At 52.7% G+C, this 27,372-nt stretch overlaps 1 protein-coding gene across 3 annotated transcripts in view; it reads left to right on the top strand.

The window, feature by feature from the left end:
• The window catches only part of TNRC6A (trinucleotide repeat containing adaptor 6A), an 853,894-nt gene that overhangs the window by 374,359 nt on the left and 452,163 nt on the right, over positions 1-27,372 (top strand). For all 3 annotated transcript variants that reach the window (XM_069647380.1, XM_069647382.1, XM_069647381.1), the window contains one exon: positions 19,774-19,950. In XM_069647380.1, the coding sequence (XP_069503481.1) occupies positions 19,774-19,950 (177 nt within the window). The remainder of the gene's footprint in view (positions 1-19,773; positions 19,951-27,372) is intronic.

Raw genomic sequence — 27,372 nt, forward strand, 5'->3', positions numbered from 1 at the left:
GCCTCCAAAGGTTCCGGCAGCGGATTTTCCACCTATTGTCAAGCGGCCCGTTCATCGTCACAGGAAGCCTACAGGGGACGAGGCAAGTCGGGTGGACCCCGCCGTCGTCGCCAAGGAGGACAAGGCGGCAAAGCCTCGTCGAAGCAGGACTGAACCGGCCGTGGGGTCTGGCCCCCACCGAAGCACCCCGGTGGGAGGCCGGCTGGCGAGCTTTGTCAGCGTGTGGGAGTCCATCTCCATCTCCAACGACCGTTGGGTGCTGGACGCCCTGGCCCAGGGTCACGCGCTCGAGTTTCTGAAGAAGTGCCCGCGCGTCCCCCCAGTGGCCAGGAAGGAACATCACGTCCCTCAACTTCTCTTGGAGGTAAAGGCGATGCTCAAGAAAGGCTCCATCGAGCTCGTCCCAAAGAGGCTTCGGGGCTCCGGAGTTTACTTAAGATACTTCCTCGTGAAGAAGAAGACGGGAGGATGGCGTCCCATCCTGGAACTGCGACGACTGAACAAATTCATCAAGGCACAGAAGTTCCGGATGGTCACCCTCCAGCACGTCCTGGGTCAACTGGAGGAGGGCGATTTCCTGTCGTCGTTGGATTTGGAGGATGCCTACTTCCAAATCCCCATCCTAAAGGGACACCGAAAGTTTCTAAGATTCGTGGTCCAAGGGCGTCACTACCAGTTCAGAGCCCTTCCCTTCGTATTGAGGTCGGCACCCAGGGTGTTCACCAAGTGCCTTGCACCGGTGGCGGCGCGGCTGCGCCTGAAGGGGATCCACGTCTACCCCTACCTGGACGACTGGCTCATCCGAGCAAAGACAAAGGAGCTTGCCGCGGAGCACACGGCGAGGACCGTCCAACTACTCACGGACCTGGGATTCTCCATAAACTACGCCAAGTCCCACCTGGTGCCCGCGCAAGATGCACTGTTTCTGGGAGCGAAGCTCGACAGTGGCGCTTCTGGCCTCTCCGTCGGAGGAAAGGACGAGGGCCATCTTGGGCAAGGTGCAGCGGATGCTGGTTGCGGACGCGGCCAAGGTGAGGTCCATCAAGTCCCTCCTCGGAATGATGTCTTCTTGCATTTATCTCATCCGCCTGTGCAGGCTTCGGATGCGCCCGTTACAGGAGTTCCTGGATGCTCGCTGGTTCCAGACTACGGGCAGCTTCGAGGACAGGATCAGACTCGACGAGAGCTTCCGACGAGCGATCCGGTGGTGGGGCACCCGCGCCCATCTGACGGCGGGCATGGACTTCCAGACCCCGGGCCACCAGAAGACAGTGACCACGGATGCCTCCCTGGAAGGGTGGGGAGTGCACACCGAAAATCTGCACGCGAGGGGCCTTTGGCTTCTGACTAAGAAGTCCCTCCATATCAACGTCCTGGAACTCCGTGCAGTGTTTTGGGCCCTCAGGTCCTTTCTTCCGTCCCTCAAGGGCAAGGTGGTGAGGATCTTCACCGACAACACCACCACCATGTTCTACATCAGGAAGCAGGGCGGTACCAGATCCCCAGCCCTGTCCAAGGAGACTCAGGATCTGTGGCATTGGGCCGTCGCCCAAGGGATGTTTCTGGTGCTGTTTCATCTGGCAGGGATAAAAAACACCATCGCCGACTCGCTTAGCAGAGAGCTGCGCTCGTGCCACGAGTGGGAACTACGACAGGATCTAGAGGACCGCCTCTTCCGACGGTGGGGCACACTCCAGATCGATCTGTTCGCGACGGCGACGAACTCCAAGTGCCGGAGGTTCGCCAGCAGGTTTCCCCAGCCGAGGAGCATGGGCGATGCTTTCTCGTTCCCCTGGGGAGGGCCTGTTCCTATATGCGTTCCCTCCATTGCCGCTGCTGATCCGGCTCATCAACCAGCTCAAGAGGTCACGGTGCAGGATGATCCTCATCGCACCTGCGTGGCCGAGGCAGATATGGTTCCCGGACCTTCTGGACTTGTCAGCGTCTCCGTCAATCAAGCTGCCAGTGGACGCGGATCTTCTCTCCAGGGAAGGAGGCGCCATCCTCCCATCACGACCCGAAGTCGCTGAACTTGCAGGCCTGGCTCCTGCAGCGTGCGTTTGGAGGTTACGACATATCGGCCGACTGCAGGGAGGTTCTTGCAAAGGCCAGGGCGTCCTCAACTCTTAAATGCTACGGACACAAATGGAAGAGGTTCTCTGTCTGGTGCCACGCACAGAAGATTAACCCTCTACGGATTACGGCTCCTCAAGTACTGCCGTACCTACTGACGCTGGCCAAGGCTGGACTGGCGCATGCTTCCATCAAGATTCATCTTGCTGCGATCTCCCGATACACCAGAACCACGGGACGGACGTCTTTGTGGTCTCATCGTCTGGTGAAAGAATTCATGAAGGGACTGTTCAGATCGTTCCCGCCGGTGAAGGCCCCGGCCCCGGCGTGGGAGCTCAACGTGGTGCTGACCAAGCTCATGGGACCTCCGTTCAAGCCTCTGCACTCAGCTCCGTTGAAGTTCTTGTCCTGGAAAACAGCGTTTCTTGTGGCCATCACCTCCGCACGACGGGTGGGAGAGATCCAGGCCCTTTCCTGCAAGCCCCCGTACTTGACTTTTCACGACACAAGGGTAGTGCTCAGGACGCACCCCTCCTTCATGCCCAAGGTGCCGTCGGACTTCCACCTCAACGAACCCTTGGTGTTGCCTGTTTTCTTTCCGTCGCCTTCGTCGCCGGCTGAAAGGACTTTGCACTCGCTGGATGTGGCTATAGCGCTCAAGTTCTACATGGACCGCACGAAGAGTTTTCGGAAGACGTCACAACTTTTTGTGAACTTTGGACCTGTCAATCAGGGGAAGGCTCTCTCGAAGGCTTCCATTTCCAGATGGCTCTCCGGCTGTATCATGTACTGTCATCGGTTGGCAAACCGACCGCTGCCTTGCCGTCCGAGAGCCCATTCCATCAGAGCGATCGCAGCTACCACGGCGTTCCCATCTGGTGTGCCCCTGCTGGACATCTGCAGGGCTGCTACGTGGATGTCGACGCACACCTTCACGAAATTCTACTGCGTCGATCGGGATTCCAGGGAGGAGTCCAGGGTCGGCCAAGCAGTGCTGCGCAACCTGTTCACCTAAGGTGAGCCTGGTGAAGAGGTAAGAATTGCTTAATGTTGAGTTTTGAATTTAATGCTTAATGTTGAGCCTTTGCCACCTCCCGTGGTTGTGCATGTGTGTACTGCTATGTATTCTCTTATTCATGAGCATGTGAATCCATGCCAGACCCCATGCTGGAGAAGGAACAAGTTACTTACCTGTAAATGTTGTTCTCCAGCATGGGTCTGGCATGGATTCACATGCGAACCCTCCCGCCTACCCCTCTGCGGCTCTTCACTTGGTCATACTGCCACTTCACGTGCTACCAAATCTGAAGATGGCTGCCAGAGGCGGGGCTTAGGGAGATGGCAGTCATTGGCTGTGGTCAGTATGACGCAGAGATCAGTGATTGGTTACTACTACGAAAGACAGATCAGAAACGAAACTGATACTGATTTTTCTTTACCGAGGATTCCCAGCCTGACGGGGAATATTCATGAGCATGTGAATCCATGCCAGACCCATGCTGGAGAACAACAGTTACAGGTAAGTAACTTGTTCCTTATAGATTGTTCATCGTGTCACCGACGTTTCGCAAGGGCGGATCCCCATCCTCTTTGTCTATTGTGTTTGGGTCCGGATCACCGTTGGGATTACTGTTTTTACTGCGATTCCCTTTCGGTCTGGGCACTTCAGCGTCGGTTGGAGTGGTGGGAGTAGGTGTTCCGACGGACTCCTCCTTCGCATTTTCAAGCGTTTATCGACAAAAAGAAGAAACGCCCGGTAAGTTCTTTACTTTTCAGAGCACCCCAGCCGGGAGACACCTTCCCGGGTTCTTCCCGAACCGGGATGGGCGTTGATCACTCTGTCACCGGGGATTCCCCTGAGGTGCCCGTTGGGCCTAATAATAGTACCAGAGTTTTCTCTGAGGGTCTCCGTAAGGGGCCTGTGGATACTGGACTATGTTCTGTGGCCCCTCCTGTGATGGCTGCTTGTAGACCCAGTACTACTGAGTCGTGGGGTACCGGAGCTTGCTCTGAGGCCTCTCTATTGGCTTCCCTCAAAAATAAGACCGGGGTTTGCCCCCGAGGCCTCACTGGGGCTTGGTGTTACTGAACGGATGTTGAGGCCCGCGCTATTAAGGCTTTTACCGGACCTGGGTCCGAGGTACCTCGTACAGAGGCTAAGGTCACCAACATTTCTGAGAGGTCTGACATTGCCTTATTTGTGAAGGTTGTTTCTCACCATTCCCGCTCTTGTGGCGACGGCAGATCTGTTCAGGGGGCAAAGAAGGAGAGTTCTTCTTTTACTGGCAGTGCCGAGGTCCTTACTGGGAAGGCTAATTTGGCGATTGGTATGTGGCAGAAACAATCCAGGCCTCATAGTACCGGCTCTGCCGAGGTTCCTTATATTAAGGCTAAAGTTAAGACCCCTGATCCATCGACGGGGACCCCTGCCTCACTTCCTTCATTGCCTGCGAGGTCGACAACTTTTATTTTTGTGGATACGTCGGGTGATGGGCCGGTGTGGTAGCCTTCCCCGTTACGTCCCTGGAATTATCCTCCTCATAAGAGGCCCCCTCTGGGCTCTTTAGGGAGATATGTCCACCCGCGCCTCCGGCTCCACCCGTTCCTCTGGTGGTCCCGCCGGCGTCTCCCTTGCCCACGGTGCCTTCCCCGACTCTTCCGCCTTTGCCCCCATTGTCCCCCGTGGACAAGGTAGTGCTCGACACGGCTCAGCAGGTTCCTGTCCTGTCTGACGTGCAGGGTGATTAGGACAATTAGGAGCTGCCCCGCTCTATTGGAGCTTTCCATGATCGGGTACTGGACATGATGTGCTTCTTGGATGTTCCGGTACCCGAGGCATCCGCTCCGCAGGAGGGCGTGCTTTCTGCAACATTCACCCTGTTTCCTTTGGAGCGTACTGGCATGTTCTTGCAGAAGGACGTTCTGGCCGAGGTCCGGAGGCTTTGGGAAAAGCCACACTCTGGACTTTTCGTCAATAAGAAGATTGACGCGCGATACAGGCTGCATTCTTCGGAAGTGGTGGCTTTGTCATCTTGTCTGCCCCCCTCCTCCACAGTGGTGGCTGCAGCTACCTTACAGTCCAGGCCTGCAGCATCCTCTTCCACGACAGCTACTCAGGTTCTGGGAAAGGAGGACAAGCTTCTTGACTCCCTTTTGGAGGAAGATTTTCGCTAACTCGGGGCTAATATGCAGATGTGGAAAGGTCTGTCGGAGTTTGAGGAGTTCATTCCGGTCGAAAAGCTGGAGGATTTTAAGGCGGGATTATCCAACACCAGGGTCTTGGCCCAGGATCTTCTGGAGGCTGCGGCTCACCACGTAGACACCTCGGCTCGGGGCCTTATGCTGGGGGTTGATACCTCCCGACAGGCATGGCTGCATGCCACCAAATTTTCAAGGGAAGTACAGGACAAGGTGTTGGACGTTCCGTTTGACGGTAAGGAGCTGTTTCATTCTACAAAGGATGTAGAGCTGACCAAGACGAAGGATAGCACTCGGATAGCTAAGTCCTTGTCGGTCCTAGTTAAAGCTCCCTTTTAAAACTCCAAGACCGTTGTCGCAGAGTCGGCCCTCTTCTGGTTTCAGGGGCTTCCTTGACCGGAAATCCCGTCGAGTGGATACCCCTTCGGGAAATAACCACCAGAGGCAACAATGGACTCGGTTTTTCTCCCGCTCTTCCGCCTCCTCCTCAGGTTCATGTGGCACCACCACCGAAAAACCTACAAAATGAGGTTTCTCCACGCTCGCACGAGACCCCGGTGCGAGGACGCATTGCTTCTCATTGGGAGGTGTGGCAGACCATCACCGAAGACAGATGGGTTTTGTCAGTCGCTCGGGCGGGCTTCCGCTTACCCCTAACCCTTACCCCACCCTCAGATCCTCCTTTTCAGCTGTCTGGATCGTCCTCCCTGAACGCCGAGGGGCAGAAGCTGCTGAACCTCAGAGCGGTGGAACCGTTACCCTCGGGGAGTGAGGGGAGGGCTTCTACTCCTGGCTGTTTATTATGGTGCCCAAACCCAACCAGGCTGGCCTGCACACCATCCTAGACCTTTCCCAGTTCATTCTTTTCCTACCCCAAGAGAAATTCAAGATGATCACGCCCAGCCAGATATGGTCTTCCTTGCAGAGGGGCGATTGGCTCAGCGTGGTGGATCTTCAGGATGCGTACATGCATATTCTGATTTGGAATCCACACAGGAGATATCTGTTACTCTTTGGGAGAGTAGCACTTCCACTTTAGAGTGCTTCCTGTTGGCCTCAGCTCGGTGTCGCGTGTCTTCACGAAGATGTCGGTGATTGCGGCCTATCTTTGTCTGTAGGGTATCCATGTCTTTCCGTATTTGGACGACTGGCTCTTACGCAGCCCTTCCCGTTGAAAGCCGCGTGCAATCTTCAGTCTCTCTTACAGCTCCTGTTCCATCTTGGGCTGTCTGTGAACTGGCGAAAATCTTCCATGACTGCATCGCAGGACTTGTTTTTCCTGGGTTTTCGCTGGAACACGATCGACTGCAGAGTGTACCTGACCGGGGACAGAATTGCGGATCTGTTAGCCACGTGTCATATGTTTGCGCAGTTGGAGAGCATGTCGGCCTGGTGGTTCCACAGGCTTCTGGGCCTCATGGCCTCGTGCGTGTTGGCTCTTCCTCTTCTCAAGATGAGGCAAACTCAGATGGTTCTTCAGAGTTCTTGGCATCAGGCTGTGGATCCGGATTCCAAATTCATAGTGATTCCGGCTTCCATGAGAGTGGACCTGTAGTGGTGGTCGTCTCTCAGCATCCTGTCGGTGGGTGCGGGGTTTGAGGACCCAGCCCCTACGGTGACAGTCACGACGGCGGTAAACAAGAAGCTTCCTCAGTATGCCTCCAGAGGGGGGCTGGGTGCCTCCTCTCTGGGGGATGCTCTCGAGATTCCATACACAACATGAGGGTTTACGCTTTGCTGCCTCTGCCTCTAGTTCACCGAGCAATTTGCAAATTGAAGAACTCAGTGAACTGTTCTCTTCTACTCATAGCACCGTGGTGGCTGGCCAGGTTTTGGTTCTCAGAACTTCAACATCTGTCGGTGTATACTCCGATCAGGTTACCGATGACCCCCGATCTTCTTCACCAGGGAGAACAGCAACTGTGGCACCCCTCCCCACAATCGCTCAGCTTGGCGGCATGGTGCCTGAGTTCAAGTCTTTAGAACATCTTAACTTGTCTGCGGATAACATGAGTATTATCCAGGCAGCCAGAAAACCCTCGACTATGTCCCAGTACAGAAGCAAATGGCTCAGATTCTGTCATTGGTGTTTAAACAAGCAATTGGACCCAAGGGAGGCTACAATTGGCACGGTACTGTCCTTTGTGTTGTCCTTAGCAGAGTCGGGCGTTCACTTCCTGTCATGCAGAACTTATCTTTCAGCTGTTTCCGCTTACCTTTCTACGGACCAATGCTCTTACTCTGTCTAACCCAGTGGTTAAGAGGCATTCTGCAGGCTTGGCACGCCTTTATCCTCCAATTCGTAATCTACACCCGGCGTGGGATCTAAATGTTTTCCTGACAGAATTGTGTCATAAACCCTTCGAACCAATGGCCACGGCGGACCTCAAGTACCTGTCCTGGAAAGTGTCCTTTTTGGTCGCCGTTACGTCAGCAAGGCTTGTCAGTGGGCTCCAGGCCTTATCGGTGGAGCATCCCTTCTTGGTCTTTCACAAGGATAAGGTGGTCCTACGGACAAATCCTGCTTTCCTTCCGAAGGTGGGATCGGAGTTACATCTGAACCAGTCAATTTCCCTGCCAGTCTTTTTTCCGAACCCTGTCTCGGAGGCAGAAAGGGTTTTTCATTGTCTCAATGTCAGATTTGGACAGAACATCGGAGCTTAGGAGTTCTCAACTGTTTGTGACCTTTGGTAACCCACAAGGTAAGCGGGCGACTATTTCTCCGTGGATCGCCGCCTGCATTACGGAGTCTTACACCATCCAAGGGCTGAAGCCTCCTAAAGGCATTCATGCACACCTGGTGCGGGGTAAGGGAGCCCTGGTTGCTTTTCAGAAATATGTCCCCTGGGAGACCATCACGAGAGCAGCTACTTGGGCCTCCCCATCTGCTTTTTGTAAGCATTATTGTCTTGACATGAGCTCAAGAGCTGATGCGCAGTTTGGTCAGGCTGTGATGAATTTGTTTCGGCAAGGGTTTTTTTCCATCCACCCATAGTTCCTGTAAGGAGTGCTTGGGAATCTCCCATAAGTTTGGAGGAAAGGGGACGGGACATAGGAGTATAACCAGGTTACTCACCGTAGTGACCACCTTACTCCTAGTCCATAGTCCCTTTTCCTCCATACGCCCACCCGCCGTACCCTCTAATAAGGTTCCTCTGTTATTGCTAAAAGGTCTTTGACCTGGCGATAGAAAAGGACTGATGGGCGATGCGCGGGGCAGAGCCGAGATGGGCGGGGTTACTTCTGCGGGCTGATCCCCGCGCAAGAAAGAGAGAAAGGACACTTTTTTGAAAAACTTTTGGATGCTTTTTACAAAGTGCTATGGTCCCGTCCCACGGGACGGAGAGATGTCCCATAAGTATGGAGGAAAGGGGACTATGGACTAGGATTAAGGTGGTCACTATGGTGAGTAACCTAGTTAAATTTTCCCTAAGTTCTCCTTGCACCAGTGTGAAAATATGCAAAACATCTGAGACATCACATTTCATGGTTCTTCAAGATATAAAAGAGTTACTTTGGGGTTGAAAGAGAAGAACGGGCCCAACTGTAAGCATTCACACCATTTAAAGATGTATCCAGTAACAGTCATTAAGCTAACATGCACAAAACATTACAAAATATAATTTTGAAATGAATGCCACCTACATGTGTAGTTCTGTTGTGAACACGTGTTACAAAAATACATTAAAAACATTAATGTGGATGGAAAACCCACTGAACCAGAAAACTGTGGCATGGCTTACTTTGTGTTTCTTCCTTGAAGAACGTATTCTACAAGACTAACAAATAGAAATCTGCCTGTACTAAATTCAACCAGAATTAATTATTGCCATGCTTTATTGCAAATTCCATAAAGGCAGGATACATCCCACCACAATGACCATGCTTCACTTTAAACGCGAATATCCTTATCCAATTAGTTTGCCTATTTCAAACAGTTGTATGGCTTAAAAAATGTCTGGAAATGAAAACATCAAGGGGAGTTTGCCTTCAAAAGCAAGGTTGTCTATTTACCACAAAATGTGCATGACAACCTTAAAGCAACATGTGTTGGTTGTGCCATTGGTAATCTAAATGGTCTTGTATAGCACCTGACTTCCACTGTAAGTGGCATTGCAGCGCTTGGCTCTGTAAGGGAACATGGGAATCCTTAGTAGGAAAGTGGGAAAGGCAGATGCAAAACCTTTATTGGTGATGGCTGCAGGTCGGAAATACTTGGCACCTTAGTGCCAATCGGTTTCTATGGGTTTAGCAGAAGAACCCTGGCATGTTATCCACAGGGAAGAGCCCAAGATCTGATATGTTAATGTTAAAGGTATTTTTATAGCGCACCGCCACCAACGGAGTTGGTCTCCAGGCTCTGAGGCGGATCTGTAAACAGAGGTGGGGGGGTTGAGTTAGAGGGTGAAGAGGGTGTAGGAAAGTGAGAAGGTGGTGTGCTGTTGGCAGCTTCAGTTCGGTTTTCACTGTGCGCTGAGCTTGGGTGTGGATATAGGATTGAAGCAAGTCCTCATGTGCTGTTGTTGCGATATGTGTTGATTGTTGGTGTGGTGAAGTGCGTGCAGTTTGCTGTGAGAGAAGTGGTGGTATGGGTTTTTGTGAGTTAAGTATGCAGAAATGTGAGGTTTTGGTTAGTGGGATATGTCTCTTAATCCTTGTTGTTTTGTTTAATGTATCCGGTTGTCATACTGGGTAGGTATTTCTTCCTCTTTCTTTCCTGACCGTCTAATTTCTAGGGCAATGGCGTGGCTGGTTCCTAGCCAAGTTATTGAGCTTGGTACACCTGGTTCGACGAGCATTGTCCCTAGTTCGATAGTGGTGTTATATTATCATTCCCTGCTCCTTCCTCTTTATTGTCGGTGGTCCATAGGGTAGGTATATTCTTTCTTTCTCCTTTCCTGACTGATTAGATTCTAGGGCAATGGCGAGGCTGGTCCCAGTTAAGTCATTTGAGCTTTATCCCTACTTAGGTGGTGGTGTTACATTAACATTTCCCCCTCTCCTTCCTATCTATTTGCTGTCGGTGGTCCATTGCTGCCTGTGAATACATTGTGGGCCAAGGTGTTATTGCTAGGTATTACCTTGCCTTCCTTCCCGATTGATCTGTGGACATTCTTTGGTACGATTCTAGGTGGTCTATCTTTCAATTGATGGGTGGATATGTGGTAGATCAGTATATCCTTTAAGGGTCGAGGCTTAGGGAATTGGGGATAGGCTCCTCTCTCAGCCTAGTACCGCTGTGTATGCCCCTATTATTTGTAACCTGTTCCTTTTCTCTTTGCATCCAATTCTGCGTTGGGGAATTTTGGGTCCTTGGAGGGGGGAGTTGGTCTGGGAGTTGGGTTTATAGGGCAGTTGTCCAATTGTTGTTCCTTGTGCCAAACTAGTGTTGATTTTAATCCTCTTAAATTGTTGCATCTTGGAGTTTTTCAAGGGTGTCCTTGTTCATTTGGTTGGTTAGGGGTGTTCCTTTTACAACAGGAGGGCTGTCCTGGGGAGTATTGTACGTAGGAGGGCGGCGCGGCTGTTATGGGTGCGGTAAGTTAGGTGGGGATTATGGTAGTGTCTACTGGCTTTGGTGGTTGCTGGGTGTTCAGGGGTGTCTGGTTCTTAGGATTCAATTATGCCAGGTACTGATAGTATCCAGAAGGATGGGAAGCAGGAGGTGGAGAGCCTAGGTTTTGCAGGTGGTTTACAATGAGTTGTACTCTTGGGTGTAGGATATCAGATGTCCGAAGGGGTGTAAGTTTCGGCGGGAGCCAAGCGATGATTCAACAGCTCGATTCCTGATCCTTGGACAGCAGCGGTTGGGTCCAGGTTCTGCAAGGAAGGCAGAGGTCAAGATTGAGACAGCTAGCTATCGGGAGAGGGGTTCTGCCTTGCAGAAGGTAGACGGTGGTCAACTGTCAGGTTATAGTTACACCTAGGTGACAGGGGAGGTTTAGTTGGGAGAGGTACGTGGTAGTTCACACCCAATTTAAGACTACATATCGGGAGGAAGGTCCAGCCCTCTGAGTGTCAGGCAGCAGTTGAACACCTAAACTGGGACGCCTAAATAGCAATTGTACACCTGGACTGGAACACCTGGGCAGCGAGAGAGGCTGTCAGGTGTTAGTGTTGGGTAGCAATTGAACACCTAGACACTTCACAATGCAGTTCAGGCACAGGGGAGCACGCTGAGATCTGTGAGTGCTGTACAGTTGTTCTGTAACTGTACAGGTAAGTAACTTGTTCCTTGTTCTGTCTTCTGTAGTCCGTTTTGCTTTCATGAACCATCCTAAATTATTTTCTTTGACACAATATTCCTTGCAAAAGGGTTACTGGAGAGGCAACTTTTGTACTTTGGGTTGTCCACTGTATAAGGTGAAGCTGGCCAACTTAAAATTTAGCTTACAAGATTATGGGCTCAATTGCTTGCGTTGCAGCTGAAACTAAAGTGCTGCATCTTGCTCTTTCAGTTTTACAACACTGCACCAGTTGCACTTACTAGTTTCCATGGTCTGTCTTTATTTGATTGAACCTACACATGAATGTCAGTATTGAACCTAATCTATTTCAGGCCTTCTAGTCCATTCTATACACTTTAAATATTGTAAGGTTTGACCTCGGATAACTGCACCTCTTCAAAAGATGTCACTAAACCAAGATTATTTCACAGCGGCTGCTGGGAGGGAGGCTAGACAACCCAGTATATATACACTTCCAGAACACTTAACACACTCCCACATTTCCCTCATGTTCCCTTACAAGCCATTACCTAAAATTCAAATGGGTTGGCCTTATACAAGGAAATCTAATCCCCATTATTCAATTGGCTGCCCTCCACTGTATCTCCATCCCCTTGAATATACAATTTATTTATGACATAGCAAATACAAACCCAACCCTCTTCTTCGAGGGGATTGGGTCCTCCGACGTATTCCATATCTATAACATGTAATCACCACAGCTGTGCTGCTTCGGAAACTTTTTTCTGCGTCGATGACGTTGATGCGCCGTCGTCGAGGACCTCGTCCGACGTCATCCGATGTGATAAGTAGGACGCACGACGCCCGTAGCCTCAGTTCCGTTTTTTCCGCAAACGTGTTGCTTCGTGAATCTCGGTTACTGCCTCGACTATTTGGAGTTCTGTTCTTCTCGGTTCTTCGAACCTGTTCGTTTTTGTGAAAATCCTTCGTGTGAAGATGTCTTCAACCCCGCGTCCGGGCTTCAAGAAGTGCGGGGAGTGTGGGTACAAGATGTCGGTGACAGACTCGCACAACGCCTACCTCTGGTGCCTCGGGGAGGCCCACGACACGGATGACTGTATCGACTGCCAGTTGCTCACGTCCAAAGCCTTACGCGAACGTAAGAAGAAGTTGTCGGTAGGTCGGGTGTCCAATCCCCGGAAGTCAAAGTCTGCGGGGCTTTCGACGGATGATTCGAGAGGAGACTCTCCGCGTCATCGTCGGAAGTCTTGTGGGTCTCCTTCTAGGAGTCGGTCTCGCCACTTCTCAGCCTCTTCGAGGCATTCTCGGAAGCGCCGACACCGGTTGTCTTCCAGGTCCTCTTCGGAGGACACTGCCCGGCACGTCGCTTACCCCACCAGCCCTGTGACGCCGGAGGAATGGGCTTCCTTCGGGAAGAAAATGCTGGCGATTCTCGAGTCGCAGGGTACTAAGCCGTCCGCGCCCCCCAGTGGGGTCGGTCGTGAGAGGTCGAGAGACACCGCTCGCAAGAGTGGTCGTCGCGAGTCACGGGAGAGGTCCCGTTCGGACAACGGAACTCGTTCTCGACGTACCCGTTCCAGGTCCCGGTCCTCGACGCGTTCGAGACCGTGTGCACCTGTGATGTCTTCGAGGAAGACATCGATGTCTGAGGCGTCGATAGGCTTTCTCGAGGCTCCGAGGAAGTCGTCGAAACTGTCGATGCTCAGGTCGTCAAAGGACACGCTCGGAGCTCCGGCTTCGAGGACTGTGTCGATGCTGGCAGCGCTGCATCTGACGTCAACGCCGATTTCCTCAACGCCGATCCTCTCGGCGCCGATGCCTGTTCTCTCGACGCCGACGCCGATTCGCTCGACGACCTCCACGCCTTTCGTGTCAGAGGTACCCCGTGGCACGGGGGAACCCCCTAGGAAGGCTCTGGTTAAGAGCAAGCACTCTCGGGTGCCTTCTTTTCGCCACCTGGAATATATTTCAGAGGCGGATGAGGATTCTGATGGCCTGGTTCCTAGTCAGGTTCCAGATGAAATTGTCTCGGGCCATAGTCAGTTTGACGATTTGAGGCAGTCACTGCATGATGCCAGTGGACTGGACACCTCTCCGGAGGTGGAGTTTTGTCGGCCTGAGCCTGGCTCTCATGCCGATTCCTCGTACCGACGCCTTATGGCTAGGGTTTCTGAGTACTTGGGATGGTCTGCTCCCCCGGGGGAGTTTGTGCAGGATGATCTCACGGACATCCTTGATGTTGGTCCCCCAACTGACCCGGTACTGCCTTTCCATATGGCTTTACAGAGAAGGGTGGCGGCGGCTTGGACTGCTCCGGAGAGTCTCCCGGCGGTGGGCAGGTCCTTGTCGCGAAAATACCATCCAGCCAGTAGCGACACCTGCTACTTGACCAGGCACCCCACTCCGGAGAGTTTGGTGGTGCAGGCGGCCACGGCCCCGGCAAAGCAGGCGTCGTACCCTATCATCCCTCCTGATAGGGACGACAAACGTTTTGATGGCTGGGCGAAGAAAGTGTTTTCTTCTGGTGGTATGGCGCTTCAGGCGGCCAACTCCATTTGTGCCTTGTCTCGTTTCACTCACACTCTGTGGAACTGTGTTGCGTTAGCGGCTTAACATATTCCCGAAGGGGACGAACGGGATGGTTTCCTTGCTATGGTCCAGGATGGTAAGGATGCCATGTGCGAATCCGTTCAGTCGGGTTTGGACTTGGCTGAATGCGTCAGCAGGTCCATGGCGGCGAGCACCGTGATACGCAGGTTTGCGTGGTTGCGGAAGTCGGGGTTTGCTCCTGATGTACAGTCCCGGCTCCTCAACAGGCCCTTTGACGGTGAACACCTTTTTGGCAGCAAGGCTGACTAGAGCCTTGAGAGGTTGCAGACCTCAAAAGCTGCAGCAAAGTCGTTGGGCGCTGCAGTTCGCCAACCTCCGCCTTTTCGTCCTAGGGGACAGCAATGGAGGGGTGGTTCCTTTCGCTATTACTCGTCCTTCAGTAAAGCGAGAGGAGCTGGCAGTCAAAGAGGCCAACGCAGGGGTACCAGAGGTGGACGACAGGATACCCGTGGTGCTAAAGCCGCTTGGGCAGTTGCCTCTTTGCCCTCAGGTAACGCCGCAGCCGCTACCACTCAGTCATGAGGCCATGCCCCATGGTTCGCCGGTTGGGGGAAGGCTGGCGCAGCATCTTGTAGAGTGGCGTGCCATTACTTCAGATGTGTGGGTTCTGGAGATCATAACCCACGGCTACTGTCTTCCCTTTCGGCACAGGCCTCGCGACAATCCACCGGGGAACCTCTATTTGCAGAGTCCGCATCCGCTCCTTGCGCAGGAAATTCAAGCCCTGCTGGAGAAAGGCGCCATAGTACTGGTGCCTGTAGCGGAGAGGAACAAGGGATGGTATTCCCCTTATTTTTTGATTTCGAAGAAAGATGGGGGATTGAGACCCATCATGGACTTGCGCGGTTTGAACAAACTCCTAAGGAAGGACAAGTTCAAGATGGTAACTCTTTCCCAAGTCCTCCAGGCCCTTCAGCTTCAGGACTGGTTGGTGTCTCTTGACCTCAAGGATGCTTACTTACATGTGCCGATCCATCCCAAGCACAAGAAGTACCTGAGGTTCGCGGTTCGCAGTTAGAGACTCGCACTTTCAGTTTCGGGTCCTGCCGTTCGGATTGACCTCCGCCCCAAGGGTTTTCACCAAGCTCATGGTGGTGGTAGCGCATCTCAGGCAAGGGGGGATTCACGTCTACCCCTACCTGGACGATTGGTTGATCAGGGGGAGCTCTCCCGAGCAAGTCCTGGATCATCTGTCTGTCACCTGCCACTCCCTTCACAGGCTAGGCTTCTCCCTCAATTTAAAGAAGTCCCATTTGACGCCAACACAGCGGCTCCAGTACATCGGAGCAGTGCTCGACACGTCCCTGGGGCAGTGTTTTCCTTCCCAGGTGAGGGCTCATCACATTCAGCAGATGGTGCACAGGTTTCAGCATGCCCAGTCTCACAGCGCTCTAGTTCTTGAGGTTGCTCGGCCTCATGTCATCCTGCATTCTTCTGGTGCCAGAGGCCAGTTGCGGGTGAGATCTCTGCAATGGGCTCTCAAGATGCAGTGGTAACAGTCCTCCGGCAGGATGTCGGACCCCGTTCAGGTACCGCCCTTGGTCGCACAGGACCTCCTGTGGTGGGCCCTTGAAGACAATCTGATGAGGAGATGACGATTGTGACGGACACATGCCAGCGGTCGTTGGTCTCCGTCGGAGTCCAGACTCCATATCAATCTGTTGGAGCTCAGGGCCGTCAGGCTAGCCCTGAAGGCTTTTCTGCCGACTGTGCGAGGAAAGAATGTCCTGATCCTGACGGACAACACAGTGGCCATGCACTACCTCAACAAAAAGGGGGCGGGCAGGGTCACTTCCTCTGTGCAGGGAGGCGATGCAGCTCGAGTTCTGGGCCATCCAGCAGGAAGTTTCGATCTCGGCAGTTCATCTGGCCGGAGACGACAACGTGACGGCGGACGCTCTGAGCAGGCAGAGCACGATCTCTCACGAGTGGGAGTTGGCTCAGGAGATTCTCCTGGAGATCTTCGCCCTTTGGGGGACCCCTCAAGTGGATCTCTTCGCCTCCAGTGTCAACCGGAAGTGCGAAAGGTTTTGCTCGCGGGAATTTCCTCCAAAAGGAGCCTTAGGAGACGCGTTTGTGGTGGAGTGGTCATTCCCGCTGCTGTACGCGTTTCCTCCAGTCCCCGTCATCCCGCAAGTGCTGCGGAGGTTACGGAAGTTCGGTTCCCGGATGATCCTCATTGCCCGGCGTGGGCTCGGAGGACGTGGTACCCGGACCTTCTCGACTTATCCATCTGCCCTCCACGTCGTCGTCCCTACCGAGACGATCTGCTCTCACGGGAGGGGGGTCAGGTTCTCCATCCAGAGGTCAGGTCCCTCAACCTTCACGCTTGGCTTCTGAAAGGTTGAGGTATAAGGATTGGGACCTACCTGAAGACGTGATGGAGGTGTTGCTTTCGGCCCGAAGGCCAGCAACAAAGTCTCTGTACCGTTGGCGTAAGTTCTGCGACTGGTGCAGAGTTCAGAATGTGGATCCTTTTGCATGTGACATCCCCATGGTTCTGTCCTTTTTACTTTCTTTGGCCCACAAGGGCTTGGAAGTGGGTACCATTAAAGGTTACCTGGCGCCGCTGTCCATCTTTAAGCGCTCGTCTGAAGAGTGTTCTTACTTCAAAATCCCTTTAATTTCACAGTTTCTGAAAGGGCTCACTAATGTGTTCCCTCCGTCACCTTTCCTGGTGCCCGGTTGGGATTTAAACCTTGTTCTTAAGTTTCTTGTGGGTGCTCCGTTTGAGCCTTTACATTCTTGCCCTTTGAGGCTGTTAACTCTGAAAACTGTGTTTTTAGTTGCGGTTACTTCTGCTCGCAGAGTGAGTGAGTTACAGGCACTTTCAGTTAAACCACCCTTCACTGTATTTCACAAGGACAGGGTTGTCCTTAGAGTTCGTCCTTCTTTTCTCCCGAAGGTAGTGACGGAATTTCATTTGGCCCAGAAGGTTGTTCTTCCGGCATTCTATCCTCCTCCGCATCCTGGTAAGGAAGAGGAGAGGCTCCATAGGCTTGATCCTAGCTTTTATGTTTCACGCATGTCCCGGGTCAGAGTGGACGATCAACTCTTTATTGGTTACACTGGAAAGCGTTTGGGGCAAGCTGTGATGAAACAGACTTTGTCTCGCTGGATTATTTTGGCCATCTCGGAGTGTTACCGCTTGGCGGGGTAAGGGCTCACCGGCTGGCTTACGGGGCCATTCTACCAGGGGTATGGCTGAATCTACTGCCCTGCAGAGGGGTGTTCCTATTCGCAACATCTGTGATGCAGCCACCTGGGCTTCAGTACATACATTTGTACGTCACTATTCCCTCGATTCCATCCGAGGACAGGATCTGGCCTTTGGCAAGGCGGTCCTTTGCTCTGCTATTTGATTGGCAATTCTAAATTTTGATTCTAAATTCTTTCCCTCCTCCTTGCTCTGGTACTGCTTTGGGAGTCTGTCATAGATATGGAATACCTCGGAGGACCCAATCCCCTCGAAGAACAAGTTACTTTCTTACCTGGTAACGTTCTTTCGATGGGATGGTCCGACGACGTATTCCATATCGCTCCCTCCCTGCCTTCCCCGCTGCAGAATTTCTTTTGCGATTGCAGCTTACGTTCCGCAAGGCTTTGTGTCTGACTGGCAGTTGGCTAATGTCACACGTTCTGGGGGGAAAAACTACAACTGAGGCTACTGGCGTCGTGCGTCCTACTTATCACATCAGAGGACGTCGGAGGAGGTCCTCGACGACGGCGCATCGACGTCATCGACGCAGACGCCGAAAAAAGTTTCCGAAGCAGCACAGCTGTGGTGATTACATGTCATAGATATGGAATACGTCGTCGGACCATCCCATCGAAAGAACGTTACCAGGTAAGAAAGTAACTTGTTCTTTGGTTTCTTTCTGCAAGACCCACACTCCTAAACTTGGCATACAATACATTTTTAGTACAGCTTTCTACTTCGTCACAGACCTGCAATGCTAAATCTGACATGGATGTTATGTATGGACACTTTGAGGCTAGAGAGTTTAACAAAAGGCTCTCTTAATCGGGTACTAACTCATTTCTCCACGCGCTGACACTCTCAATAGCCATGCTTGGTGTTCTCTCACTTTTCCATCATGCGCTACAACTAGTTCAATTCATGTTGCCCCTGTTCCCATTATAATCTTTTTCCTGCTAATCCATTTAACTTTGTCATAGGCACGCAGTCATTATCCGCTCCGAGTCACCCTGTTACAAATTTTGCTACCACCCCTACATTGACAGTGGCAGGTGGCAGATGCTTCTCCATCTCCCCGCTTAACAATTTCCAAGCTGAAAACCCTGGGCCCATGTTCTTCCTCCTGTTTCAGATTCAAATAGTCATTCCAATGTGGTTTCAGCTTTCACCCTGCCAATCTCGTGGCCAAACAGTTTCTGTGCTTCTTCTATTTTTATGTACTTGTGTTCAAGACTCCTGCTTATGAAATCGCTACAATTATACAAATCTAAAATGCATCACACAAGACACAAAAATAACACTAACGGTAACCTTTATCAACCCTCAATCAACTATCCTAGATGCACAAAAATGTGCAGCATTGTAACAATATTGCATCCATTCTTTTTTTTTTCTTTATTGTGTTTGGTTATAATCCATAAACTTAATACAGACAAACCTTTAAAATATCACATCTATCAACCTTAACGAAACTGTGTTTAAAAGATTAAAATGTAAATTTCTAAAAAACACATCCATTCTTAATGTTGATATGGTGCGTGTATTGTACATTTCTCTGTTCTATTTGGATACAATTGATCTACTCCAACAATGTAAGCCTGTATAATGTGTTAAACGATTTGCGAAGTAGTCTGTTATAGGTACTGTTCCAGGCCTCTCAAAATGGACTTTACCACTCGCACAGTCAAATCGTTTTTATTTCTGCTTGGTACTCAACCTTGCTGGCAAGTTAAATGAAATTCTGGAATGTGTAAAACTTTTATTTGACATTTGCTGCAAACAGACCATGCTTTCTACTCTTTGCGCGGGACGATTTAGAACTGTATTACAGCAGATGAAGTAGAGGTTCAAAATTAAATTATAAAAAAATATTACTCCCAGAACTACTGGCAACTCCACTGCGATTCTCTTTAGTCAGCTTGGCACTGGAACTGCATCTTCAAAGTGCAGAGTGATGCAGATGGACATGTTGATTTCAGTCTTTTATTATTTTTGTATTGAGAATTTTAACTATAAAAGCTTGGTGTTGGCGCTTATCTGACTTTTCTAAGCTGTTCTGCTTAGATAGAATGCTTCACTTTCAGGATAGGATATGAATAATTAAGAATATACTCCATCCCTCTCATTGGTGCAAAAATTACATTCGTTGATTTCATTAAATTCAGTCATGCACACAACATGCTGGATAGAACCTACATTCCTAAGCATGAAGTATTGTGGATTTTCCAGCATGGATGGCTCAATGCACACATCTATCTACATTGGCACAGGTATAGCTGGGACTGTAAAAATGTTTGATTTTCTTACAAGTTTGGGCTTTAAATGGTAGTGAGTCCTGTGCATACCATGCTTAATTGGATGCAAGTGTACTCTATTAATGTCTTTTAATTTTCTAATTGTGTTCTTTGGCATGAAAACATATTAGTGTTACCAGCATCACATCTGTGTTTCTGTTTTGATGGTCTTTTTCTTGTTTTATTAAAGGTTGGGGGGAACCTTGGACTGAAGGACCCCTTCAGGCTGCTCCAGTCGATAATGGAACATCAGCTTGGGGGAAGCCAATGGAAACTGCTAGTGGTTGGGGACCGCACAACACTGAAGCATTGGGTACTGCTGGCTGGGGCAACGCTCCCATCGGGAATCAGGCTGCAAGCAAAGCAGGTATGTGAATGCTATGTTCATGAATGAGTCTGAGGTCATATTTAGGAATTGCAAGAACATTACTTTACAAAGTGAGGATACGAGTGTGCACCCCGTACGCTTGTGTGTATACTTACTTAAATAGCTAGATTCTGTGGTTGTGAATCGAATTTTAAAAAAAAAAGACACCCGTGGGAATGCACAGAGGTCTGACTTGCACGCAGCGGCCCAGAATTTATTACCCAGAACCCCAGACACAAGTCAACATTGTGTTTCTCCAGCATGGGGTCTGGCATGGATTCACATGCTCATGAATATTCCCCGTCGTCAGGCTGGGAATCCTCGGTAAAGAAAAAACCAGTATCAGTTTCGTTTCTGATCTGTCTTTCGTAGTAATAACCAATCACTGGTCTCTGCGTCATACTGACCACAGCCAATGACTGCCCTCTACCTAAGCACCGCCTCTGGCAGCCATCTTCAGATTTTTACCGCACGTTCATGTGTTGGGATCCTCGTGCTATTGCTCTCGAGCGTTAGTGCTATTTTTTCGCGCTTTTTCACAAAAACTTCACTGCCTTCATGGGGACAAGACGCACGTGGAGAAGGACTGTGCGTTTTGCGGCAACATGTCGGAACGGACCATGAAGGACCGCCATCAACGTCTCGCCAGCTGGCTGGAGGGTAAGAGCCCGTCTGGCGAGAAGAAGAAGAAATCTGAGCGGTCTTCTAAGACCTTTGAGGGCGCCCCGGCGACGGGGGCCCAACATAAGGCCAAGCACCGCGAGTCCGCTGGCACCGGGAGCGCCGAACGGTCGGGCTCTACGGGCGCCAGGCAGGGCGCACCCTCCCCGGCACCATCAACCACGAGCCAATGCTCTGGGTCGGGTAAGAGGAAGGCCGAGCACCCGGCGAAGCTCCTGGAGAGACCCCGGTCGAGCTCTAAGGCAGAGGAGGAGCGTGGCAGTGCCCCCTCCCTCAAGGATAAGGCGGTGAGCGCACCTAAGGTGGTGAAGGCCTTGATCCATTCGACCAAGCCCTCTATCGAAACGGTCGCGGCGGCCCTGGCCCAGCCTGTGGAGGCTGCACCAGTGGTGGCGGCCTCGGGGCCCAGAATCTCCCTGCCTCCTCGGAGGGAGTCTTCTTTCGTGCCCATCGATAGGACCCCCGTGAAACCCTCCGTGGGGAAGAAGGGGGGGCAGGGCGTCGTCGTCGATTCGGCCTCAACCTCAGAAGAGGAACTGATCGAGGTCTTAAGCCACGGCCTAGGCGTGGAACAAGACCAGCCCGTCGGAATGGGCCCCGACGCAGGTGACGACGACGACATCGTCGAGGATACCGACGGGGCCCCTGCTCGCCCGTCGGATTCCCCTCTGCCAGCGCCGCAAGACAACTCAGCGGCCATTTTGTTGGCTATACAGTCCTTATGCTCCGAGATAAGGACGAGACTGCCGTTACCGACGGAGGAACCTCTCCCGTCGGGGGATCCAGAACCGGGACCTTCTGGTGTTCCCCCTACCAAGAAAAGAAGGATCCATCCACCGCCTCCTTTTCAACCGTCGCGCCCCGTCCAGCCCTCCTCCCCGTCCACCCGAGGGGATGATACGGGGACTGACACGGCAGCGACGGGTACGGACGACGAGGCATACGACGAGGATTTTCCGTCGTCGCCTCCCACCAGGGCTTCTCCGCCCGACGAGATTGGATCGTTCCACTCAATGATCGCCAGGGCATCCGAGCTTTTCCAACTCTGCCCTGAGGAGAAGAAAAAGGAAGGCTTCCTTTACCAACGGCGCGAGGCCAAGAGGAAGACGGTCCTCGCAGTGCCTCTGTTAGACGACATTTGGGATGAGGGCCTTTCCCTCCTCAAGAACCCTTCCACGACGCCAGCGAAAAGAGACCGGTACGAGAAAAAGTACCGGGTCCCGGACTCGGCCCCCCTATGCCTCCGGGCCCAGCCTACCCCGGACTCCGTCGTCTCCGCGGCAGCCAGGAAGAAAGCGGGGGGGGGTGCGGCCTCCACGTCGACTTCCCCGCCGGACGGCGAGGGAAAGAAATTGGATGCCATGGGACGCAGAGTCATCTCGTCGGCGGCGACGACGATTAAAGCGGCCAACGCCTTGGCTATCGTGGCCCGCTACGACAGGGAACTCTGGTACAAGATAGCTCCCCTGCTGGATTTTCTGCCGGACGACAAGAGGGCGGAGGCCCTTGAGATCCTGCAGGAAGGTGAGGTGGCCTCGGACCACGCCATCACCGTGGCGACGGACATCGCCGACACTGGGTTCCGCCAGATGGGCAACGGCGTTTGCCTTCGACGTCGCGGATGGCTCAAGGCGACGGACTTTCGGCAGGACGTCCAGACCAGGGTCCTGGACATGCCCTTCGACGGGAACAACCTGTTTGGGAAGACAGTGGACGATTCCCTTCAGGCCATCAAGGCGGATACTGAGACGGCCCGGGCCCTTGGAGTACTGCAGCAACGGCGGACGCCCTTTCGGAGCGGCGGAGGCAAGGGCGCCTCCAAAGGTTCCGCGGCGGTTTCGCTTCCTACCGTCAAGCGGCCCGCTCGTCGTCGCAAGAGGCCTACAGAGGACGAGGCAAGTCTGGCGGACCCCGCCGTCGTCGCCAAGGAGGCCAAGGCGGCAAGGCCGCGTCCAAGCAGGATTGAACCGGCCGTGGGGTCGGGCCCCCACCGAAGCACCCCGGTGGGAGGCCGGCTGGCGGGCTTCGTCAGCGTGTGGGAGTCCATCTCCACCGACCGTTGGGTGCTGGACGCCCTGGCCCGGGGCCACGCGCTCGAGTTTCAAAGAAGGTGCCCGCGCGTCCCCCCCGTGGCCAGGAAAGAACTTCACGTCCCTCAACTTCTCCTGGAGGTAAAGGCGATGCTCAGAAAGGGCGCCATCGAACTCGTCCCAAAGAGGCTTCGGGGCTCCGGAGTCTACTCGCGTTACTTCCTCGTGAAGAAGAAGACGGGAGGATGGCGCCCCATCCTGGACCTGCGACGCCTGAACAAGTTCATCAAGGCGCAGAAGTTCCGGATGGTCACCCTCCAGCACGTCCTGGGTCAGCTGGAGGAAGGAGACTTCCTATCGTCGTTGGATTTGGAGGATGCCTACTTCCACATTCCCATCCTGAAGGGGCACCGAAAATTCCTCAGATTCGTGGTCCAAGGGCGTCATTACCAGTTCAAAGCCCTTCCCTTCGGACTACGGTCGGCACCCAGGGTTTTCACCAAGTGCCTCGCACCGGTGGCGGCGCAGCTGCGCCGCGAGGGGATTCACGTCTACCCCTACCTGGACGACTGGCTCATCCGCGCCAAGACGAGGGAGCTCGCCGTGGTCCACACGGCAAGGACCGTCCAACTCCTCACGGACCTGGGATTCTCCGTGAACTACGCCAAATCCCACCTGGTGCCCGCGCAAGTCGCACTGTTTCTGGGAGCGAGGCTCGACACAGTGTCCCTTCTGGCCTCCCCGTCGGAGGAGAGGACCAGGACCATCTTGGGCAAGGTGCAACGGATGTTGGTGGCCGACGCGGCCAAGGTGAGGTCCATCAAGTCCCTCCTCGGGATGATGTCTTCCTGCATCTACCTCATTCCCATGTGCAGGCTCCGGATGCGCCCGTTGCAAGAGTTCCTGGATGCGCGCTGGATCCAGACGACGGGCAGCTTCGAGGAAAGGATCAAGCTCGACGAGAGTTTCCGACGAGCGATACGGTGGTGGGGCACCCGCGCGCATCTGACGGCGGGCATGGACTTCCAGACCCCAGCCCACCAGGCGACTGTGACCACGGATGCCTCCCTAGAAGGGTGGGGAGCGCACACCGAAAATCTGCACGCAAGGGGACTCTGGCTCCCGACGGAGAAGTCCCTGCATATCAACGTCCTGGAGCTCCGTGCAGTGTTTTGGGCCCTCAGGTCCTTCCTTCCGTCCCTCAAGGGCAAGGTGGTGAGGATCTTCACCGACAACACCACCACCATGTTTTACATCAGGAAACAGGGCGGAACCAGGTCCCCAGCGCTGTCCAAGGAGGCGCAGGACCTGTGGCATTGGGCCGTCGCCCAAGGGATTCTTCTGGTGCCGTTTCATCTGGCAGGGATAAAAAACACCATCGCCGACTCACTCAGCAGGGAGCTGCGCTCGTGCCACGAGTGGGAACTACGGCAGGATCTGGTGGATCGCCTCTTCCGACGGTGGGGCACACCCCAGATCGACCTGTTCGCGACGGCGACGAACACCAAGTGCCGGAGGTTCGCCAGCAGGTTTCCCCGGACGAGGAGCATGGGCGATGCTTTCTCGTTCCCCTGGGAGGGCCTGTTCCTCTACGCGTTCCCTCCCTTGCCTCTGCTGATCCGGCTCGTCAACCAGCTCAAGAGGTCACGGTGCAGGATGATCCTCGTCGCACCTGCGTGGCCGAGGCAGATATGGTTCCCGGACCTTCTGGACTTGTCGGCGTCCCCGCCAATCAAGCTGCCGGCGGACGCGGATCTACTCTCCAGGGAAGGAGGCGCCATCCTCCACCACGACCCGAAGTCGCTGAACTTGCAGGCCTGGCTCCTGCAGCGCTAGAGTTTGGAGGATACGACATACCGGCCGATTGCAGAGAGGTTCTTGCAAAGGCCAGGGCGTCCTCGACTCTTAAATGCTACGGACACAAATGGAAGAGGTTCTCTGTCTGGTGCCACGCACAGAAGATTAACCCTCTACGGATTACGGCTCCCCAAGTGCTGCCGTACCTGCTGACGCTGGCCAAAGCTGGTCTGGCACACGCGTCCATCAAGATTCATCTTGCTGCGATCTCCCGATACACCAGAACCACGGGCCGGACGTCCTTGTGGTCTCATCGTCTGGTGAAAGAGTTCATGAAGGGACTGTTCAGATCGTTCCCGCCGGTGAAGGCTCCGGCCCCGGCGTGGGAGCTCAACGTGGTGCTGACCAAACTCATGGGACCTCCGTTCGAGCCTCTGCACTCGGCCCCGTTGAAGTTTCTATCGTGGAAAACAGCTTTTCTCGTGGCCATCACCTCCGCACGACGAGTGGGAGAGATCCAGGCCCTTTCCTGCAAGGCCCCGTACTTGACTTTCCACGACACGAGGGTAGTGCTCAGGACGCACCCATCCTTCATGCCCAAGGTACCGTCGGACTTTCATCTCAACGAACCCTTGGTGTTACCTGTGTTCTTCCCGTCGCCTTCGTCGCCGGCTGAGAGGACTTTGCACTCGCTGGATGTAGCTAGAGCGCTGAAGTTCTACGTGGACCGCACGAAAGGTTTTCGGAAGACGTCACAACTCTTTGTGAACTTTGGACCTGTCAATCAGGGGAAGGCTCTCTCGAAGGCTTCCATCTCCAGATGGCTCTCCGGCTGTATCATGTACTGTCACCGGTTGGCAAACCGACCGCTGCCTGGCCGTCCGAGAGCCCATTCCACCAGAGCGATCGCAGCTACCACGGCGTTCCTATCTGGTGTGCCCCTGCTGGACATATGCAGGGCTGCTACGTGGAGGTCGACGCACACCTTCACGAAATTCTACTGCGTCGACCGGGATTCCAGGGAGGAGTCCAGGGTCGGCCAAGCAGTGCTGCGCAACCTGTTCGCCTGAGGTGAGCCTGGTGAGGAGGTAAGATGCTTAATGTTGAGTTGATGTGATGCTTAATGTTGAGCCTTTGCCACTTCCCGTGGTTGTGCATGTGTACTGCTATGTATTCTTTATTCATGAGCATGTGAATCCATGCCAGACCCCATGCTGGAGAAGGAACAAGTTACTTACCTGTAACTGTTGTTCTCCAGCATGGGTCTGGCATGGATTCACATGCGAACCCTCCCGCCTACCCCTCTGCGGCTCTTCACTTGGTCATACTGCCACTTCACGTGCTTCCAAATCTGAAGATGGCTGCCAGAGGCGGTGCTTAGGTAGAGGGCAGTCATTGGCTGTGGTCAGTATGACGCAGAGACCAGTGATTGGTTATTACTACGAAAGACAGATCAGAAACGAAACTGATACTGGTTTTTTCTTTACCGAGGATTCCCAGCCTGACGACGGGGAATATTCATGAGCATGTGAATCCATGCCAGACCCATGCTGGAGAACAACAGTTACAGGTAAGTAACTTGTTCCTTTTTCCCCACCAAATATCACACTGTCGGGATTGTGGCTAGTAAAAATTGGGGCTATTTGCGCAAGGCAGACCTCTGTGGATTCTCACGGGTGTCCTCTTTTCAGGAAATGCATAGGGTTCCCAGTTATCTTTGCTGGCTTCGACACCCTAGTGCCAAATCTGTAGGTTGACCATATGAACAAAATGTGCTGTGCCGAAAGGCTTGGGGTTACCAGTGAGTTATCCTTTTCCTTTTGCGCCCCGGTAGGTGCACCCACACGTGAGGTACCCTTTTCATCGGGACACGTGTGGGAATGCGGGATTACATTTGTTGTTTGTGTGGTTTTCATAACGTTTTGACCCATTTGCTGGTGCCCCTTGTCACACAACCCTTTCATTTCCCAAATGTGCCCTACATTTAGTCACTGCTTGCACCATAGACGTTTGTAATCTGCACAAGTCACCTACCCTTGAAAAGGTCTGCCTGAGCTCTTTCAAAAAATGTATGCTTGCCGTTCCTCACCACATTGGTTTTCATGATTTACACATGCTAGGTACGTCTGTTCAGGCCGTAAGCATAAAACTCCTTGTACCATGGCTCAGTCTTTGGCTTGTGGTATTGCTTGTTTCGTGAAACACTACAAAAAAATCTGTGCTTTCCTAACTGCAAGTGTCGGGGGGGGATGTAGTGGAGCATTGTTTTTCTCAAAATACATAGAAGCCATTGCCGTACCAAGCCAACCATGTCCACCACATACCTTTTTTTTTTTCTCGTTAATGTTCCCGCTTTTGCCCCAATCTATGGCATTTTCCCCTACCTAGTTGTTGCCCGACCTGCGCAAATCACCCCTTCCTAAACTTGGAATTTTGCTACTTTTCAGAAATGTATGCCTTTCTGTCCTCCAATTCGGCTTTCCTACCCTTTTCTTCCATTCCGTCCATGCATGTCCAATTGGCAAAAATGGGCAAAATCGCCTACCTCTCACAAAACGGTTGATTGCCACACCAAAATAATTGTTTTTCGTTTCCACTCAACCTGTTCTTGAAAGCCAGGAATTTGGGGAATTCAGCACAGCAAACCATTTGTTCCTAGCTCTTACAAGGAAAAAACACAGGCTTCTTTGTACATCATTTTTTTTGGCATTTAATGAAAAAACACCACATTTGTGCCCTTTTTGGTTATTTTCTCTCACCCCCCCCCCCCCCAAAACAGCAACCTGAAATTCCTGGGTGGCGTTACAACCGCCTACATGTGGGGAAAAAAGTAATCAATTTGATACTGAAACCAGGAAAAGATGCCACTAAATGCAGCAACTACAGGCCTATTTATTTGCTTAATGTTGATGTC

Source organism: Ambystoma mexicanum, chromosome 2q (assembly GCF_040938575.1).
Source record: "Ambystoma mexicanum isolate Mex_15411 chromosome 2q, UKY_AmexF1_1, whole genome shotgun sequence".
Lineage (NCBI taxonomy): Eukaryota > Metazoa > Chordata > Amphibia > Caudata > Ambystomatidae > Ambystoma > Ambystoma mexicanum.